The following is a 19,966-nucleotide window of genomic DNA, read 5'->3' as shown; positions in this document are numbered from 1 at the left end:
ATTGTGCGTACGTTACCATGATTATTGTGCGAGTATCTTGTGACTTCTTCCTTACCTCGTTCCCACGTTTATGCAAGTATGAAAACGAGGGTTCTAAACAAGCAAGATGACGATGGCCAGTGTTTTGAGAGTAACATTTGCGAAGCCAAAGGGTATAAATTTCCGTCCGTTAACTAAATTGTTTTCAACGGGAACGCACTCCGAGAAGACGGCAAATTTACGCTTAGAACCCTACGATTTCACTCATGAATCTATCTTTACAGAGGAACACGCGGAGCTTCGAACATCTCTCAACAAGCTCATCGAGAAAGAAATCAACCCTTATGTTGACGAATGGGAAAACGCAAAGAGCTTTCCCGCTCATGAAGTGTTCAAAAAAGTTGGATCTGCGGGATTCTTTGGAGTAAACAAGCCCGCTAAGTATGGTGGACTGGGACTAGACTATTCCTTCAGTGTAGCTATGGCAGAAGAGTTGGGTGAGTCGCAGTCGATTAAATTATCCGAAAAATCTTTAATAAGGATAAATTATGAGATGTCGGTTATTCCACGTCTTTCCTTGGCCTTCAAAATAATTTTGAGACCCAGCCTGTAACACACGTGAATATTATGTAAAGTATATATGAAATAATTCATATTTGAACTGCGGTTGTAGATGAGTGAAGAATGATCTCGCAGTAAATTTCCAATTTAAGCAATTGGAAAGAAGAAGCCTGAAAAAATCAGGGCTTCAATGGGATTCGAACCCATGACCTCCGCGATACCGGTGCGATGCTCTACCAACTGAGCTATGAAGCCACACATTGGGAGCGAGGTCAATTAATTGAGTTCATATCCTCCCGTGAGGAGTGAAATGATGTAAAGTATATATGAAATAATTCATATTTGAACTGCGGTTGTAGATGAGTGAAGAATGATCTCGCAGTAAATTTCCAATTGCTTAAATGTGTCCCAATGTGTGGCTTCATAGCTCAGTTGGTAGAGCATCGCACCAGTATCACGGAGGTCATGGGTTCGAATCCCATTGAAGCCCTGATTTTTTCAGGCTTCTTCTTTCCTATTGCTTAAATTGGAAATTTACTGTGAGATCATTCTTCACTCACACGTGAATATTCTTTGGTAAAAGTTATAGTTGTTTTAGTTTGTTAACTTTAAAAGGGAAAAAGAGAGGGGAGGGGATTAGGGAGGGGATTAGGGAGGGGAGAGGGAAGTGGAGTGAGGAGGGGAGAGGGGAGTGGAGAAGGGAGTGGAGTGAGGAGGGGAGAGGAGAGGGTATTAGGGAGGGAAGTGGAGAGAGGAGGAGAGAGGGGAGGGGACTAGGGAGGGGAGAGGGAGGAGCAGAGAAACAGAAGAAGGTATGACAGAAAGTTATCAATTCAACTGGAGTCTTTATTCTCCTTGACCAGTGGTTGGGAAGTGTGGCGACCCTGGAAAGGTCTGATTGAAGTATGAAAATTATAATTGAAATGCACTGTCATTCTAACCCAATTGAACTTAATCGAACTCAATTCATTGAATGAGTTGAGGTGGTTTCACTGACTTGATTGTTTTACTATTAGGAAGCATCAAATGTGGTGCTATTCCCATGGCAATAGGAGTTCAAGCAGATATGGTAACACCTGCCCTGATTAGATTTGGCTGTGAAGAACTGAAGCAACAGTTTCTGGTTCCAACCATTGCTGGTGATTATGTGGCTTGCCTTGGAGTCAGTGAACCTGGTGCAGGATCTGATGTGGCAAGCATAAAAACTACAGCTGTCAAAAAAGGAGGTACATGTACATGTGTGTGATAAGAGAAAATTAGAAAATACTCTTTGACAGCTGCACTAAGAGGGACCAACAAAGGCCTGATGGAGAGTAGGATAGCACATTTTAACCACTTCACTGCCAGTTGTGGTTTTAATTTTCCTTTTGTTAGACAGTTTGTATTGATACCAGTTTTATTGATTTTTTTTTTATACAAGACATATTGAATTCAAAATAAATGGAGATGAAATAAGTGGTTTCTAATGTTTCAAATTTATACCATAGCATGCACTTTCCTACAGACTCCACATTATGTTTACGTTGTTGTGGACAAGAAACTCTATAGCATCTGATAGTAAGTTGCCCATCGCTTAGAACTTTGTGGTGTTATGTTTTTACATGGTGGAAATACAACTCCACTTCTATTACTTTTAGTCTCCTTTGACAAATTCAAGCTTTTGTATGGTTACAATGCTGAACATCCAAAGTGTTTCCTCTTAACCCATTGACTCTCAGAGCTTTTTGCCAAAAACATATTTTTTGGACATTTTGGAGATTTTCAGCCTGGATATGAGTCAAATTAACTCCAATCTACTCAAAAAGGCATTTTCAACATGACAGCATGCCTTTCTTTCTACTAGCACCGCATTTTATGACATTTTTGCAGGGGCATGCGCAGAAATAGGGAAAGTGACCTACGTCTTTAAGCTTTTTGGTTTTTTAAAATTTTTTTGCCTTTCCTTTTTCTCCTTTTCTTATCTTTTTGCTGCAATGATTGACCTTCTACTGGGCTTGCTTCCAGTTCAAAAATTTCTGAGAAAGCATCATTGAGACAGGCAATTTTTTACCATGAAGTAGCTAAGTGTAGTCGTGGAAATTTTGCTGCGAGTTTTTCGCTCAAACCTCTGAGCATTTTTGAGCATACATGTATTTCAGGCTCCATTGAGCAGATCACTGTGATCTGGGTATCATTGGAAAGATCTTTTCCTTCTGCCAAAATTGAGTATAGATGATGCCGATTTTGGTCAAAGGTGATGACCTCAGAAGTGGAACAAAGGTCAACGCTCGTCACCGCCAGTTACGGGCACCAGGGGAGTCAATTGGTTAAATACTACATCTTTAGGTTACACAATACCTTCTGAGCTACTTTTGTCAAATTTTTCTTTTTAAACAAAAAGAAGTTGCCATTAAATCTAACATTTTACCAAAAATGAAGGTAAAATCATCAAATGTCCATGAGTTATTTAGAGAAAAAGGATTTTTAATAACAGTTAATAACACAGTTAGGTGTCATAATTGTCAGAGCGTGTCGACTTTTTGCACAAAGCGGCTTCACCCTGGAGCTCTTAATGCAAGGGCTTCATTAGCATTTTCTTGTTTACACCTGATTTCGTAGTTTCGGTTCCCTAATTAATTTACTCTCTCATCGTATCTATCGAGTTCCTCATGGTCTTGAGGTCATGAAACATGCTATTATAAGAAGAAGAGAAAAGTCCTTAGACAGCAGAAAAATCAAAGCCAAGACCTAAGAAGAAGACAAAAACGGAATTTCTTAAGGCAAGAGGAAAACTTTGGCTGACAGTGACAAGGGATCTTGAGTATTCGTACCTGTACTCTCACCGCACTTATTTCTTTTGGTTTTCCCCATTTCTCACGAGCAGTGAAGACTGCTCTATGAACGCATGCTGAAGTTCAACTAGGAGAACATGATTGTCACACTATTATTGCCTTAGAATTCCTGTGAAAATCATATTGCTCACTATGAACACTAGGGGTGCCATAATGTCATTGGCTGGCAGCAAATTATATTGACATACACCAAAGTAAAGGCATGAAATGTTTACAACTATTCAAACAGCAAAATCTTGCAATAATTTTTTGCGAGAATACCATCTCTTCAAATGCAGATTTTCACAAAACTTGACCACAACATTTTTTAGGCATTGAGGACCAAAAGGGTGTCAGGGATTTTTTCTATCATGGATATTTGTCTTGTGATGGTCACGAACACAACACGTGTGGTAGTTTGTGGTAGTTTCCTTAAAAACAATGTGATTTCACTCCATCACTCCTTCACTCTGTCACTCCTTCACTCCTTCACTCCTTCACTCCTTCACTCCTTCACTCCTTCACTCCTTCACTGGGTCACCTCTTGTTAGACATTTGAAACCCCCAGGGAGGGGGGGAACTCCTACTTGAAAAGGTCAGGGGTGCTTGTCAGAAAATTTGAATTTAATTCCTAAAGGAGACTAATATGGGAGTTGCTTGAGCTTCATTAGACCGCTACTTAAAACTGAATAGGCTCAATCAGAAGCATATCACCTAGTCAAGGTGATAATCTTCTGGTTCGATTACTAGCCACTGTTCAAGAAAGGATCCCTCACGCACTTTTAGACCCAAGTCGCATACTTGAGAGATCAGCAGAAATCAAGCCTAAAAACAAATTAAATGAGAGGGTTTTTTTAATTATTTCTTCGAGTGGACCCTAAAGGTTACTTCGACAACTAAAAATGGTGACATTTCATCGTCAACACCCTCAGTGAGACCAGAATCCTTGATTTGTACCAGAGACAACGAGTATTCCTGAACTTTTCATATGGTCACGACAGTGGCTTGCACCATGTCAAGTGAGGTATTCTTTGAATTTCCGACGCAAGCACTCAATATCTTATTGCAGAAATGCTCTACATTGAATAAATTTTTGCGCAAACGTTTCTATAAATAAAAGCTACCGGTAATTATATAAATAGCTCATTTCCCACTTGATTGTCGAAAAAGAAGACATTGAAAGTCGCAAAATTGATGAGCTGTATGTATTTTCGAACGATTCAAGCCGTGATTAAACGTTTTAGATGATCAATAGTCAAGAGAATGGAGGAGAATTCGAATGACATGTTCTGCTGTTTATTTATACGATATTGTAAATAAATACTTGTAAATACGGACATGGCAAAATGAGGAACAAATAGTTGATATACAAGGCCGGGAGTTCTGCAGTCTTTAATGTCGCCTTGAAAAGGGAAGGAAAAAAAAGAAAAAAAGGAAAAAGAAGTTATTATTAACACAGGGTATTCGTATTTGGTCACCCATCCAAGTATTAACCCCGCTGAACAGGGTTTAACTTTGTTGAGCGGACAAGATGTGGTACTGTCCTTGTGGTATAGTGACTGCACATGTACGCTGAACGCACTTTTTTAATTTAATAAGATGAGAAAAGGTAACAAAGAGCAAAAAAAAATCACTGATACTGGCTGGGAAAATTAAGAACGAAAAAAAATGAGAGGAATGAAAATGAGAATTATTACTTGCTTTGGAGATTGGACGAGAAGCAGTACTTTCTTTATAATGAGGCCCTGTTAGGAGGGGGTGCCCATGCCCCCTGTCTGAATTTCACAAGCAGCTATGTTGGCATTTTGCAAGGTTCTTATGTCGCCTGTCGGAATTTCGTCTTAGAGGAATTGTGTCAGGAAATTTGACCTTGTTCAATTGAAATGAAATTATACATTAATAAAGTGTATTATCGTTTGTCTCACGATGTAGTCACTTGAGATGTAGATTGCGACGTTTCGACTGCTTACTGCTAGTCTTCAGGCGATAAGGTCGACTGATTGCACGGTATCATTTATATCACAAAGGTCGGCTGTGATTGGTGCATTTTGATCCTCCTATTGTTCCATTATTCCGGCGAGTAGCTGTTCCCTCAGTGGTCCGCTATTGTACCGTTCTCCTGTTGTTGTGTTTCTTGATCGTGGGTATCCATGCTTCAGGAATTTCAATTCCACTATCCCTGTTGATGTTGTTAGGGTGAAGTCTTATGTGAATAGCTTCCTTGACCCTACGTGTGTACCAGTGAGGATCTCGATCAATAAACTTGACCTCATTCCAGATAGGATAGTGGCCGGTCTCGTGGGTGTGTTCAGAAACGGCGGAGGTCTGGGTTCGGGCGAGTCGTATATCCCTGTCGTGTTCTTTGATCCTCTCCTGCATAGATCTCCCTGTTTCCCCGATGTAGACTTTGCCGCACTCACAGGGAATCCTGTAGACAACACCATCTTGTTTAGCCGGGTGACGGTGTCTTTTGGTCGCACTAAGTGTGACCGAAGTGTCGTGTCGGACTTAAAGACGGTGCAAATGCCTTGTTGTTCTAGGCAGCGGCAGAGAGACTCCGAAACTCCTTGGACATAAGGTAAAACGGTGATGGATTTAAATTCCGCGACAGGCTCTCTTCTTGGGGTTGTTCGTGCCTTTGTGATCTTCTGTACAAAAGAGGAGGGATATCCGTTAGAAACAAGTACAGATGACAGATGTTTCTTCTCTCCAGCGATTACTGATGGTTTGGTGACGAGACGTTTAGCCCGGTCGTACAGACACTTCACAATACTGCGCTTTACTGAACGAGGGTGGTGTGAATCATATGCTAGGTACTGATCAGTATGTGTTGGTTTCCTGTAGACACTGGTGGTAAGGCGGCCATCAGGTTCTCTGTAAACTGACGTGTCGAGAAAGGCGATCTTGTTGTTGTTCTCGATCTCCATGCACCAATCACAGCCGACCTTTGTGATATAAATGATACCGTACAATCAGTCGACCTTATCGCCTGAAGAAGACTAGCAGTAAGCAGTCGAAATGTCGCGATCTACATCTCAAGTGACTACATCGTGAGACAAACGATAATACACTTTATTATTGCATCTACCACGATGAATAACAACAACCTTTTCCTCGAAATTATACATGTGCATAATACATCACAATACCTTTGTTTATTAAAAAACTGACAATGCGAAGACAAACATCAGGAGAACAAATTAAAAATCAATCAAAGTTTGACTGAAGAAGTGGTCTGTTCTAGCCATATTTTGCCAAAAAAAAATAATGATAATAATAATAATATTAATAATAAGATAATTTGAAAACTGAGACCAGAGTGACTTTCAGTTTTTGTAGGTGCAGTTTATTCAACCTCGATCCATGGCTAGACTAGTAATGAACCCAATAAATAACGAATCGATGTGACACTACCAGTTAAAAGTGAATGCCTTGTATCAAATTTGACATGATAATAGTGTAGAGAATATTAAAACATCAACTGATCATCTAGCAGGTCAGCAGGGTAGCAGGTCTCGAAACGGGAGTTTTATCTCATCTGGTACTTCATAATAAGAGTGTGGGGAAGTGTAGTAGACAAAGCTACTGTCAGTGAGTTGCTTCAATGACTCGTGAATGGTGGATGCAAATAGATATGCAAACTCCAAGGCAGTTGGCATGTCATTTCTAGCGTGCCAATTTGGCTGAAAAAGTTTTCCACAACCAGTGACAGGGTGGCGACCAGTTTGAGAAAGCTGTCAAACTCAGGGTTGACCTCTTTCAGAAAATCTCTCAATAAACATAATGACTCTCTGAGAGTTTAAATGCTACGTTAATTTTTTGATGATATTGTTCCTTGAGGTCCCTGAGTTGCCGCTTTTCATCCCATTTTCTCTTGAATCTCATCTACCCAAAAATCAACTGCCGAACTAGATAACTGGGAATGATAACTAGATAACTGGGAATGATATAAGACATATAAGAGCAGTAACCTCGACGACTAGTAACATCCCTCTAATTTTCATTGACGTCTTCATTATTTTAATCTGAAGATTTACACTCACCTGGTCTCTCTTCTTTCTGACTTTTTGTGCTTTTTTTTCCTTCTTGCGCTTTTTGACTTTTTTGTGTTTGCCCATGTTGCTGCCGTCAGTGGCACTTGATAGTGACGTATTTGAAGAAAGAAGAAATGATCCAGGGCTCAAAGTTTAGTTTTGGCTTTGGGAGCACTTGTGCGACCAGGTGTAAATTTTTAGGCGCACTGCTGAAATTTTAGGCGCAGAGTTAAAAATTTTAGGCGCACAGCTTCAAATACTTGGAGCACCTACTCGAAAAGAATACTTAACACTCCAAAAAGAGCAATTCAGGCTTCGTGTTGCAATATGGGCCTATTGTAGCAGTATTGAACAGAATAAAAACAAATAAAAAAATCAGGATATTTCACACAAGGGTTATGCTTAGATATTAACTACCGACGTCACTCCGTTGAGCATCCTCACTATCCAATTGCTTGCTGTTTGCCTCCCTTTGAAATTCTGTTCAGGAAGATTCTTGATTTATTCAACATCTGGGTATTCGTGAGAACTAGCACGAACTTTGCTCGTTTGGCTACTGCTTTCAAGCCATAGAACTCGTGGACAGGCCCGTTCCGAAAATGCTAGACATTTTTGTGTGTCAGACAAGCGAAAACAAAGCTTTCTTTACAAAACGCAGCATTCTGTAACAGTTGTTCGCGAAGAACGAGCGCACGATTTTATTCCCATCCCCCGTTTCCACGCTTTCCGCTAGATCATCGATTGCACAAGAATTAAGCATGTGCTTCATTCCCTCATTTGCATGTGTCAACGGAGTGGTTTACAAGACAGAACGTGGGGAAGAAATGAACGTTCGAGTTCGGAGAATCCACTGGGAAATTAGGCTTAAAGATGACGAATAGAACACACACCGATGAAAGGAAAATGGTGCAACTTTGTTATTTGGTGCCTGGTTGTGTTATATCTATGTTTATATTTATATTTATCAATCTGAGTACGTTAGTATGGTCAGGTGAGTAAGCACTAGAGAAGTCGCACTGTACTTTGGCTTTTAAGGCGCGGGGGTGCAACGACACATGATGTTTTAGGCGCACAGCCAAAAATCTAGTCGCATATGCGACCAGTTGGTCGTTAACTTTGAGCCCTGTGATTGCAAATCGCTTGTGAGTAATGACAGTAACACGAACACGACAGATGAAGTAAAGTATCTCCAATAGATGACAGATAGATGGAGCGCACACGCACATGGGTCTAGCCTCTTACCCAAACACTCTTTGGACTCGTCACACAATCTTCCTCCCGTGACGAGCCCTAGTTGGATGTTAGTTTTTGTTAATTAATGTCATTAATGATGTTAATATATTTCAGCCAGTAAAATGAGACGTATTTATGACTCGTATTGGTTTTATTGAGCCGTTTATTGACATTATTGTTTAAAAGATTCACTGCATTCACAAATCCGAAATTCACTGTCGGTCTATTTTGACATTGGTGTTGCTTTCCCTATTTCGCTGGAGTAGTCTGTCGTTTGTCACCAGTTTGTTGCTCTCGTGTCGCCGTTTCAAGGCCATGTCGCTTGTCGGAATTTGCCCCTAACAGGGCCTCTATAATTGTCTCGGTCTCTCGGACCAATAACTTCATGAATGTTTTCAACAGTGTTACATCTCCTCGTGTATTCTCTTACTGTTGCGTTTTGCACTATTTCTTAACAATACCAGTGGGCTTTAACTTTAACTTAACCTACGGATTAAAACCTCAAGTGGCATCAAAATTGTCACTGTTTAAAGACGATCCATTTTTTCAAGTTGACTGCCTCATAGCCACTTTGATTGTTTTATTTTGTTGTGCAATTGAACCACTCTTTTAGCTTTTTTCTTCTGTAACTGTAATTGAACTGTTTTGCTTTCACTGAGGATCAAATTCAATGTTGAAAAAGTGGATAGACTTAGTGTAATTGTAAGTACAAATATAATGTTAACTAGAAATAGAAGTTGTCCACAAGTTGGTTAACATTTTCTTTGGTATGTAATTTTATGTGGTGTCAATAATAAATGATCATCCAGCATGAATTTAATTTGCTATTGTACAAATTGTACCAAATAAATGAGTCATTATAGAAAGTCTTCTCTATCTTTTTTTATCAGGTGATTATGTTATAAATGGCAGTAAGTTATGGATTACAAATGGCCTACAGGCAGATTGGATCTGCCTTCTAGTGAATACCAGTGAAGGTCTTCCACATCAAAACAAGTCTTTGATCTGTGTTCCTCTAAATATGCCTGGAGTCCAGAGGGCAAGGAATATCAGCAAGATTGGTATGCACTCATCAGATACTGCAGAGCTGTTCTTTGAGGATGTGAGAGTGCCACAGTCTTACAGGATTGGTCAGGAAGGCATGGGTTTTACTTACCAGATGTTGCAGTTTGTTGAAGAAAGAGTTTTCGCCGGGGCATCAGGTATTCCGAGGAACTTTCTTCAGTACTGTAACATAATTTATATGATTATGAACCTTTCAGGTCTAAGGTACAGTAAACAATAAAATTCTACTAGTAAACTTGTATTATTTTTTAAAAATTCTCTATGATTGTGGGAGATTTTTGTCTTTGATTGCTCTGAGCTTATCAGTTGTTTTAATATGATGTTTGGACTTTCCTGTTTGAATTGAGTGTTATTTCACAGTTCAAACTGGAGCATATTCGTGTTATCTTGCATATATTGGCTCTCAGCTGTTAGAGAGTATGCGTAAAGGTCAGAACCAGCCAGCTGTGAGAGCCAGCTACCCTTGACCACATTGAAATAATATTAAGAAACTGTGTTTTAAGGGAGAAAGTTGACTTGAAGACTGAATTCTATGTCCATACTTCTTTCTGAGTTGTACTTTGCATTTCATTTCAATTTATTAGTTACAGCAGGTTGTTATTATAGTAGCTTGCACAATAACTATGTGTCTGGTGAATGTAAGTTACCAGTACAGGTGTAGTAGTCTTTCAGTATGAGAAACAGTTTATTCTGTGTTATACATTTCACCCATTATTGAGTGCTAGCTTGCTATTATGAAGTTGTGAAGCTATGAGCTTATCCTGTCCATGGTCAGTTGATGGCTTCACTCTTTGTCAAAGTGTATAAACCCTTTTTAAAGTGGTTTGCTACAGATGCCCATAAAACCAAAACCAATTGAAAGTAATCAGTCTAGCACATCATAGACGATAAAGACAATACAGTGAACCAATCAAAACTCAAAGTAATTACATGTAGCTGACGAAAAGTGCAGGAAAATGCGTGGGAATGAGTTACAATTGGTTTTGATATAGTGTAGTGATAAAAAAAACAATAACTTTTCAACACTCAAATGAAACCCCCTTAACTTGGGGTCACGCACTTTCCTTCTGGAATATCCAGTGCTTGATCTTAACCTAAAGCTAGCTGCTCGATTGGATAACCTAGACCTACAAACCTTAACATACTTTTAAAAAGGACATTATAAAGATATAGTACTGTTAAGTTTCCCTTTCAAGTCATTTTTATTGTATCATGTTTATTTTCTTGTTTTAGTTCTACTGTCTATGGAGAGACTCATAAATGATACTGCCACATACTGTAAGGAAAGAAAGGCATTTGGCAAGTCCATCTTAGATAATCAGTATGTCCACTTTCGCCTGGCTGAACTTCAGACTGAAGTCGAACTGCTAAGATCACTTGTGTACAGAATCACAGGTGTGTAACCTGTGGCCTCATACTGGGTAGCCTGCGTCTCTAAGCTCAGTTACAGACAGATCAGACACAATAGTTTGTAAATGGAAAGTGTTTGCAGCTGTTCTGACTTTGCTTTAGATTAATTGTTTGTCTCAGTTTGGATGCCTCTTGCAACATTGTTATCCCAGGGTGAGGTGGAGAGATTGAATAACTTGATTTGACTTAATTGCCTCTCGTGTTGTGGTTACTTGTGTCAGTGGAACTTTAGTGTAGCTAATTGATAACCAAATCCTCATTGTAACAAACAATGTCCTTGGCCAACTAAAAATTAAGAGAAATTACCTGAGCATAGCAAAGAAGGGATCATTTGAGAAATCATTTTAGGTTCAATTTGGGGATCATTAATTTTCAGGGGATCTTCAGCAACCCCACAATAACATTCAAGTACATTTTCCCAGTTCCTTTGTTGTATCGAGGTGTCTGACTTGTTTTAGTTTGTTTGTCTGTTTTTCAGACCTGTATATAAAAGGAAAAGATGTCAACAAACTAGCATCAATGCTAAAACTTAAAGCTGGCCGATTAGCACGTGAAGTGCCTGACTCGTGTCTACAGTTCTGGGGAGGAATGGGTTTTACTACAGATGTGGAAGTGAGCCGTGCCTACAGAGACAATCGTCTTCTCTCTATTGGTGGAGGAGCAGATGAAGTCATGCTGTCAATCATTTGCAAGTACATGGGAACATTTCCCAAAGGAGAAAAGTTTTTTTAAACAATTTATGTTCAATACAGGGTTAGAACCAACCACCACCTGTGGACTACTATATTTTAACACTGTAAAACTTTTTGGTAAATTAAGTTACTTATTAATTGTATCTATAACACAATTCTCCATCATGATTAGTTCTCCGCACAGCTATTTGTCATGTAATTGGTGCACGATCACATGGGTGTAACAGGTCTTGAATAACAACTTTTTGTAATTGGACACCTGTAATTGGATACCTAGCCCATTCGCACATCAATTACTTACGCTTTAATGGCTTCCTTGTTTATGTTTCCCGCAGGTTTTGAAACTCATGGAAAACGCTACTGAATTTTTTGAACAAACAAAATGCACAAGAGACTTCCTTTATTTCCAAAATTTGTTATAGACACAATTAATAATTTTACCAGTAATTGGACTTCATGTCGTACAATTTAGGGAGTAATCATGCTCATATCTCAAATCGGCCTCGCGTTGCACACTCATCCATTTTGAAATTTCGCACGCAATTATTGAATTATACTCCACTCAGTCCAATTACTATTAATAATGAAAGGACAAGAATAGCTATTATTCAAATTTAGTTGAGTGTTCAAGCTAGAGCTGAATATTGTTGAATCGCAGTAGAGGGTCTCTCAAGCGATGATTTAAAATGTAATCAACTGTACATATGATGAGAGAAGCAGTAGCCCCTCATAGTACCCCTCGTAGTAGTTATAAATGAGTACCAACCCCAGGGGGGGTGGGTACTCCCAGAAAAGTTGGGTGGGGGTGTGCAGCCCACTTCCCAAAACCCTTACCTTATTTGACCAAAATCTGCAACATTTGCTACCCTATTTATGACTTGCCCAAAAATTTGATACCCTATTTATGACCATTGCCGCTGACACAGTTGCTTTAAGCATAAGTTATGATGGCTTTTGTTGATGGTCTTATTGATAATGATGATAAAGTAGCTTCTTATAAGAAACATACCCAATTTAAGACTAGAGTGCCAAAACCATACCCTGTTTAAGACCAAAATGGTCAAAATTGATACCCTATTTATGACCAGAATGCCTGAAACACCCTACCCTTTGGGGCCGCTCATACCTATATAGCCCATATAAGGGAGTATCCCGTCCCCCGGGGGTACAAACAAACTGTTAAGGACAGTTAACAGCTTGCTAGTACCCAGTTATACTGTCTTATGGGTGGCACACCACCTGGATGGACTAGCACACCATTCTGTTGTGGGAACTTGGCTTTGTACCTAGCTTGAAATTAACCATGAACAAACAAATTTCAGAACCACCAAGACCCTAACAAATTTGTATGTACCCGGGTTTTAAAAGCACGATTTACTCAACAACAGTCAACCAAATCTAGCAAGTTTATTGGTTGTATTGTTAATCATTTACACCGTCTCGCTACAGACGGATAACCTTTATTTAGCATGATAAAAATTAAAGCTCAGTAGCTTATGGGGTCGTGCAAAAAAAATAGAATAAAATTAAATTAAGCTTCGTATAAAGTATATATGACTGAATTCATGAAAACCGTATTAAATACTTTGCACCAAAATAACCATATGCACTTTGATTTCACAACACTAAAAAGCATTAAATTCACTCCAGTGATGGAAAAAATATATAGAGAGAGGAGAACAGGAATCGAAAGATAAGAGAGTGGAGAAAGAAAAACTGACATCCTTTTATGGACGTTGATGCAAACATTTTCCAGTCGATGAATTTTTTTTAATTTTTTACTGCAGTCAGATAATTAGTTACTTGTGTCAGAAATGCAAAAAAAATTGGGGGTCACAGACTTCATTTCAGAGATAAAACAAAGATATCGAAAGTGAATCAACGGAGCTGAGGCAAACAATCTGAGTCATACTTTGTAGAAGCGGTTCTGTTGGGTAAATGATTCCAAATGTTACCAACGTTTTCACAAAATTCACCCTTCAAGAGACATTTGAAACCATTGCACAGATAAACGAAGAGCTAAAAAGAATGGAATTCGATGGTGCATTTTTCAAAAAAATTCAAACTTCTAGCCGATAGATTTTCTTCATTTTTGGCTAAAGGTAGAAGATCGGTAGAGAAAATGATCCATGAAAAGAAAAATAGGGGTCACCAAACGTCCAAGATCGTTAAATCCAGGCAAAGCTATAGCAATGGTGCCCTATCATTGCACAGGGAGCCCTCACATCTGTTAAGAATATGAATATACATGGTCTACTAGTGCCAAGTCTGGAACCGAAATTGAAGAAGTCTGGGACGGGCGGGAAAATTCCCAAATTCTCGGAGGAGTCGATCGCACACCGAGGATGCCTTATATGGGCTATATAGGTATGTGCGGCCCCAAAGGGTATGGTTTTTTGGCCTTTTAAGTCATAAATTGGGTGTCGATTTTGGCTATTTTGGTCAAAACATATTTTGAGACGATTTTGCTCCAATTACTCCTTGATTTAAATCTACACACTTGTAGCTATCATAGCAAAACCTATAGCAACGGTTGTTTACAGTCCATGATTACTTACAAAATGAATTCAATTCAGTACATTAATTATACTTTATAGGAAAACTATAGAGATGTGAACTTGTGAGAATTTTTCACCATGGTTTGAACATTGTTTCCTGTATCACCTTATACGCCCCTTATAATTGGTTAACATTTCTATGACCAGTGGGTATTCAGGCATTCAATGGAACTTTTTAATATAGTTAATAATAGCTAATATTAGTAAACGGTTTACCATTTTCATGAGAAAAATTCCTCAGAACGCTGTCTTCTGAGGTTTGTTACCTGGACAACTTGCTTATGGACAGGATGAACTTAATTCCATGCTTCTCAATGTTATCGTGTTTATAATGAACACCACTCTTTAACACTGAGGAGCTAGTTATTCATTAACGTTTTTTTTAAAGTGAGGTTGTGAAGTCCCTAAACGTGGAGCCAAAACTGTCCCACAAAATTGTTTTTTTAAAACACATGTTTTTGAAGGTATAAGACCTTAAATAGAGGAGTTCACGCTCTAAGGGGCATTATGGGTAATCGGGGCAAATTTACAAAGAAGCAAAGCCGTAACACAAATGATCATCTTTGTATCTCGGATCTTATTTCACGTTTGGAGACGAAACATATATTGTAGACGGAGACAGGGGCGTAGCTAGGGGGGTCCTGGGGTCCCTGTCACCCCCTTTTGTAAGCCTTTTTTAGGCAAACAACCTAAAACAGGCGAAAATAACAGGACAATCTGGTGAGTACCCTCACTTTGACACAGTGTGACACCCCCCCCCCCCCCTTTGAAAAATCCTGGGTACGCCCCTGGATGGAGAAACCCCTTTTCTAGGTTTACCAGCGTTTTTGAGCCGATCATAGCGGTCGAGCTCTCTGAAGACCCGGATTTAGAAGAACATAATTCGGAAAACGAATAATAGAATCGAAGTTCGCATAACACCATACGGAACGACACAAACATAATTCGCGACGAATAATCGAATACAGGAGCAACAAATTAAAACAACAGCGACTTCTTGGCGAACATAATTGAGAACAGGTTAATCACAATTCGTAACATTAAACACACCACTGAAAACATTAAAAACCGCATTGGCAAACAGCATAATAAAATTCCAAACTTAATTTTGGCGGTAATCACCCCTCATACGTTGCTGCGAGGTTGACTGCGAGATACTGCGTACCCTATTTGCTACGATTTGCCACTATTTACCACTATTCGCCATTATAATCCATCAAATATTTTCGCTCGCGCGCGATTGGTCTAAACACGTCACGTGACCGAATATTCCCCAGCTAAAACTGGGGAATATCGGGGAATATCCGAGAATATTCCCCAATTTTCAAAACTGCGCGCGTTGCGAAAAAGATTTGAAGAATAATAAACACAATAGCCTCCATTTTGGGCGAAAATATGCTCGGACATTCGCCCTTGGACATTATCTGTTCGAGAGCGTAGCTCGACGAAAACTGTTCACTTCTCGGAACAAATAATGTACGCGGACAAATATCCGACCATACTTTCGCGCCAAATGGAGGCTATTGTTTATCTATTCGTGACTCTTCGCCACTATTCGCACTATTCGCTATTCGCTATTCGGGACTATTCGCTGTTCGCTATTCGAGACTATTCGCTATTCGCTATTTGGGTTTTCCAGACACCAAGCTCAGTCAACTCAAAAACGCTAGCAAATGTAGAAAAGGAGTTTCTCTTTTTGCAGTAAAAGTAATAGTTTCTCGAAAATGAAACTCTGAACGGATATATGGAGAAAAACGTATATTTTGCCGCTTTGTTTCTTTGCAATCTTGCCCTGCCCATCATAGAGCGTGAACTCCTGCATTAAAATAGACAAGTCATGAAATTTGACCCTAACTCGTTATTACGGACTTCCCGTTAATTATTTCTTTCATTGAATATTACTTAGGAGGCCATTATATAAACTACCGTGGGAACTGGTACTAATACATTCCATCCTCTCCTCCCAGATGTGAAAATAAAAATTTCTTATACTCTAATCACCCTGAAACGATTATAAAATATTTTGTAACTAATCTTAATAAACACGAACACAGCATCAGGGGCGGGCATCTCGTTTATTGATGCAGCGAGCGTTTACAACATCACCATGAAGAAATTACAGCAGTGAATAAACAATAAAGCAAAGTTGAAAGAGATGCCTTCGAGTGGCTCTTGCATAACTTACAAAATCTTAAATAGGCTAAGGATCCTAAGGATTCATCATACCTGCAAGCACGCCTAAAGTACTTCAACAGTTAACACGAATTATACATCATAAACATACTCCAGTGTCATTAGCGAAACGTTACAAAATATATTTCTCCCTCAGTGTCAGTACTCCTGGTCGGGGGGTCACTGGGAGCGGGGACAAAGATGAGAGTGGAGCCTGGAATCCAGATTTAAATCGCGCAGCATCTAAAATGGCGTGAGGAACCATGGGGTATCCATGTGTCCAGTTTTCTCGTGGAGCCTTAATCTTCGTTGTCGTCTTTTGTCCTTAATGAACAGAGCAGAGGTATTTGGAACATTGAGTAAATGGAAGTGGCCAGTAGTTGGTGTGGCAGCCGCTTTCGTTGGTTCTATGTACACATTTGGTTTCAACCGGTCTCTTACTCTCCAAGCAAGTAACGGACAAGATGACGCAACAAACTCTCTCGGTTTACGAGACCTTTTGCAGAAACTGATCCATAACTTTGTACAGGGTGGTAAAGGTCCAGAGAAACCACCTTTAAGTCCAAAAGAGGCAAGCGAAATCTTACGAAGGAATGAGAAAATGACAGAGGTGAATATTGGAGCTGTGTCGTACTTTGAAACCAATAACTTTGCTTCGAACAATCCTTGTGAGGATCGGAACAACGAATGGCTGCTGTTAAAGACCAGTGGTGCTGCCTTTGGTGTGTTTGATGGGCACGGAGGCTGGCAATGTGCTGAAGCGGTAAAAAACCGCCTACCTCTCTATCTAGCGTTATCCCTTCTTTCCAAATCAGATTTGACGATGTTGGAAAGAAATCTTTCGAAAGGCTTCTCGATAGACGACTTTGTCACAAGTTTTCAAACGGACAAATCACCAGTGGGAGAACAAAAAAGTTCCAAAAGCAATGTTGGGTATACTTTAAGTCAGAAGCAAGAGGTTTTCCACACTGGACCAAAATATCTGGTGAAAAACTTGCTTGAAAAGTCGTTTCGTGGTCGTCTGCCTGCTGGAGAATCACTCAGTTTGGCTTTCACTCAGTTAGATGACGATATCTCAACCGAGGCTATACCAGTTAAAGTTCTTGATGACTCGTTTGTCTCTGGAGCTACAGGTGCTTGTGCTATAGTGTCATACATTGAGGGCCAAGACCTCTTTGTTGCAAACACAGGTATACAGCAATTATTCCACATAATGTTTACACCCCAAAATAATCGCTATAGATACTTGTAGGCAAGGATAGATCCGAGCAGGATTAGCAAAGCATCCCAACTCTCTCCCCCAGGTCAGATGCTGCAGTTGGTCAGGGTTAAATCTGACTGTCAAGTGTATCCACCAGCTGTTCAAATAGTTACCAGTAAAAGGTGAAAACCTGACAGTGTGGTAACTGTTAATAAATGGGAAACTTGTGTACAGAATGTATTAGATACACTCCTATGTCACCTCGATTAAGGTGATTCCTTAGTATTGCATTGCGCATCCCTACTGCGCATGATTTTCGCATCATTAGCTCACGCACACGAGTGCGTACACGTACAAAACATAAGAGATTTCCCTCAAACTAAGCTCTATAGTGTAATAAATGTTCCTTTTCTCTTAAACGAGCACGGTGACCCCCACTTTTTATTTCATAATTTCAATGAGAAAAATACCCTCAATAACTGAGAAAAAAATTAGCAGAAATTTATGGCTACTGTTTTGGCAAAATATGAAATAAATGCTACAGAGGGAGACATAACAGGCCCAACAGTGCCTGTGCAAATTATGTTTCCTTTAAAGGATAAAAAAATGCAGGTTATTTGAAGACAGTTTTTCTGGGACGTTTGGTAGATGAATAAACAATCAAAGAAAGTCAGATGCTGTGGGATATAACATGCTGCATTGAAAAATAATCAAGCTTATTTGCTGCGCACGGAGATTATCAAAAATCACCTAAATTACTGTATTTGTCAGCATTGAGGCGTGAAAACAAGCACGGTGACCCCATCTTTTTATTACATTTTTAATATCTCTTGCCCTGTAACAACAGCATACGGAAATCTATGGCGGGTTCTTTTACTAGGGAATCACCTTAAGTAAGAATGAACATACTATTAATAACTGAAAAGTTGTATTGTTATTTGTATTCTGACTGGAATTGGTTGTGTTTTTTCTTTTAGGGGATTGCAGAGCAGTCCTTGGAAGCATGAAAGCAGATGGTTCTTGGCTTGCCACGCCACTGTCCATTGATCAGACAGCACAGAATCCAGATGAAGTTCAAAGATTGCAATTAGAGCACCCTGGCGAGGAGCACTTTGTCATCAAAAATAACCGTCTGTTAGGACAGCTTCAGCCACTGCGATCTTTTGGTGATATTCAGTACAAGTGGGATAAAGTTACCCATTCTCATGTTCTAACACAGGTTTATGGTGGTCCTATAGTACCGCCAAGTATGTACAAAACTCCGCCATACCTTACTGCAAAACCTGTCATCACACATCATCACTTACAACCTCATGATAAATTCCTAATCCTGGCTACAGATGGCTTGTGGGATGTTCTTAGCAATGAACAAGCTGTTGGTTTGGTTGCAAATTTTCTTCAGCATCAAAGTAAAGATAAACAACATACACAGCTGGTTAGCAGTGTTGTCACAACTGGCAATGAGGTGCTGGAACATAATGCAGCTACACATCTTATTCGCCATGCCTTGGGCGGCAATGACCACAGTTTTGTTGCTCAGATGTTGCTAGTTCCAGAGCAATATCGCCGCATGTGGAGAGATGACATTTCTGTAACTATAGTATTTTTTAATTCAGACTCTCTTTTATCTAAGCTGTAAGAGACTAACCATACAATGGCTAATCTGAATCTTTTAGGTGATAAACCATCTGAATTATATTCCATGCAAATTACTGAGCTCTCTCACCAAGTTGCAAGTTTTTGGCTATACTCTGAAAATGAAGGATGTGTTTCATCAATGATCCAATTCTGGAATAAAACTATAATTCAGAATAGACATTCTGTCATTACATTAATTAGTGTATGACAAATAATCATGATTATTTTTAATTTTTTTATTTTACCAACAATTAGATTTTTTATTTTATCATCAATTACTGACATTCCATGTCACTTGCATTACAAAGATATCATTAAAGAATCATTATGGTCCTGGGTGAACAATTTTTTTTCTGCTTTTGTTTATTAGTTTTGTTCTTTTTTTTTTTTACATGCTAACATTTTTTCGTTTGCTGCAATTGTAATTACCATAAACTTCTGATACTAACAACCCTTGTTACTTTTGGAATTAGCAGCCTCTGGGGGTCGCTACTTTCAGGAGGTCGCTACTTTCAGGGGGTCGTTACTTTCAGGGAGCAATAAAACGTTATTTAAAGTTGGTACAACTGAGCTTTTTTACAAATTAAATAAAAGATGGCAATTCATAACAAAA

At 39.3% G+C, this 19,966-nt stretch overlaps 2 protein-coding genes across 3 annotated transcripts; both read left to right on the top strand.

Moving 5' to 3' along the window:
- Window positions 1-68: 68 nt before the first annotated feature.
- On the top strand, window positions 69-16,498 carry LOC110040486 (putative acyl-CoA dehydrogenase 6). 2 transcript variants are annotated; one of them, XM_020745724.2, is made up of 6 exons: window positions 69-152; window positions 264-476; window positions 1,557-1,766; window positions 9,508-9,819; window positions 10,916-11,077; window positions 11,571-16,498. In XM_020745724.2, exons 1-6 carry the CDS (start codon window positions 107-109, stop codon window positions 11,822-11,824), a joined length of 1,197 nt encoding a protein of 398 aa, XP_020601383.2. In that variant the 5' UTR covers window positions 69-106; the 3' UTR covers window positions 11,825-16,498. The 2 variants fall into 2 exon arrangements, with proteins under 2 accessions (XP_020601383.2, XP_020601382.2); XM_020745723.2 differs by having other exon boundaries at window positions 107-476.
- On the top strand, window positions 15,102-19,966 carry LOC110040492 (pyruvate dehydrogenase [acetyl-transferring]-phosphatase 2, mitochondrial-like). The gene is made up of 2 exons (XM_020745731.2): window positions 15,102-17,704; window positions 18,693-19,966. Exons 1-2 carry the CDS (start codon window positions 16,789-16,791, stop codon window positions 19,352-19,354), a joined length of 1,578 nt encoding a protein of 525 aa, XP_020601390.1. The 5' UTR covers window positions 15,102-16,788; the 3' UTR covers window positions 19,355-19,966.

Source organism: Orbicella faveolata, unplaced genomic scaffold, assembly GCF_042242905.1.
Source record: "Orbicella faveolata isolate gen_17 unplaced genomic scaffold, um_ofav_v1 contig_13, whole genome shotgun sequence".
Classification (NCBI taxonomy): domain Eukaryota; kingdom Metazoa; phylum Cnidaria; class Anthozoa; order Scleractinia; family Merulinidae; genus Orbicella; species Orbicella faveolata.
This window is presented reverse-complemented; position numbering and strand designations above follow the sequence as displayed.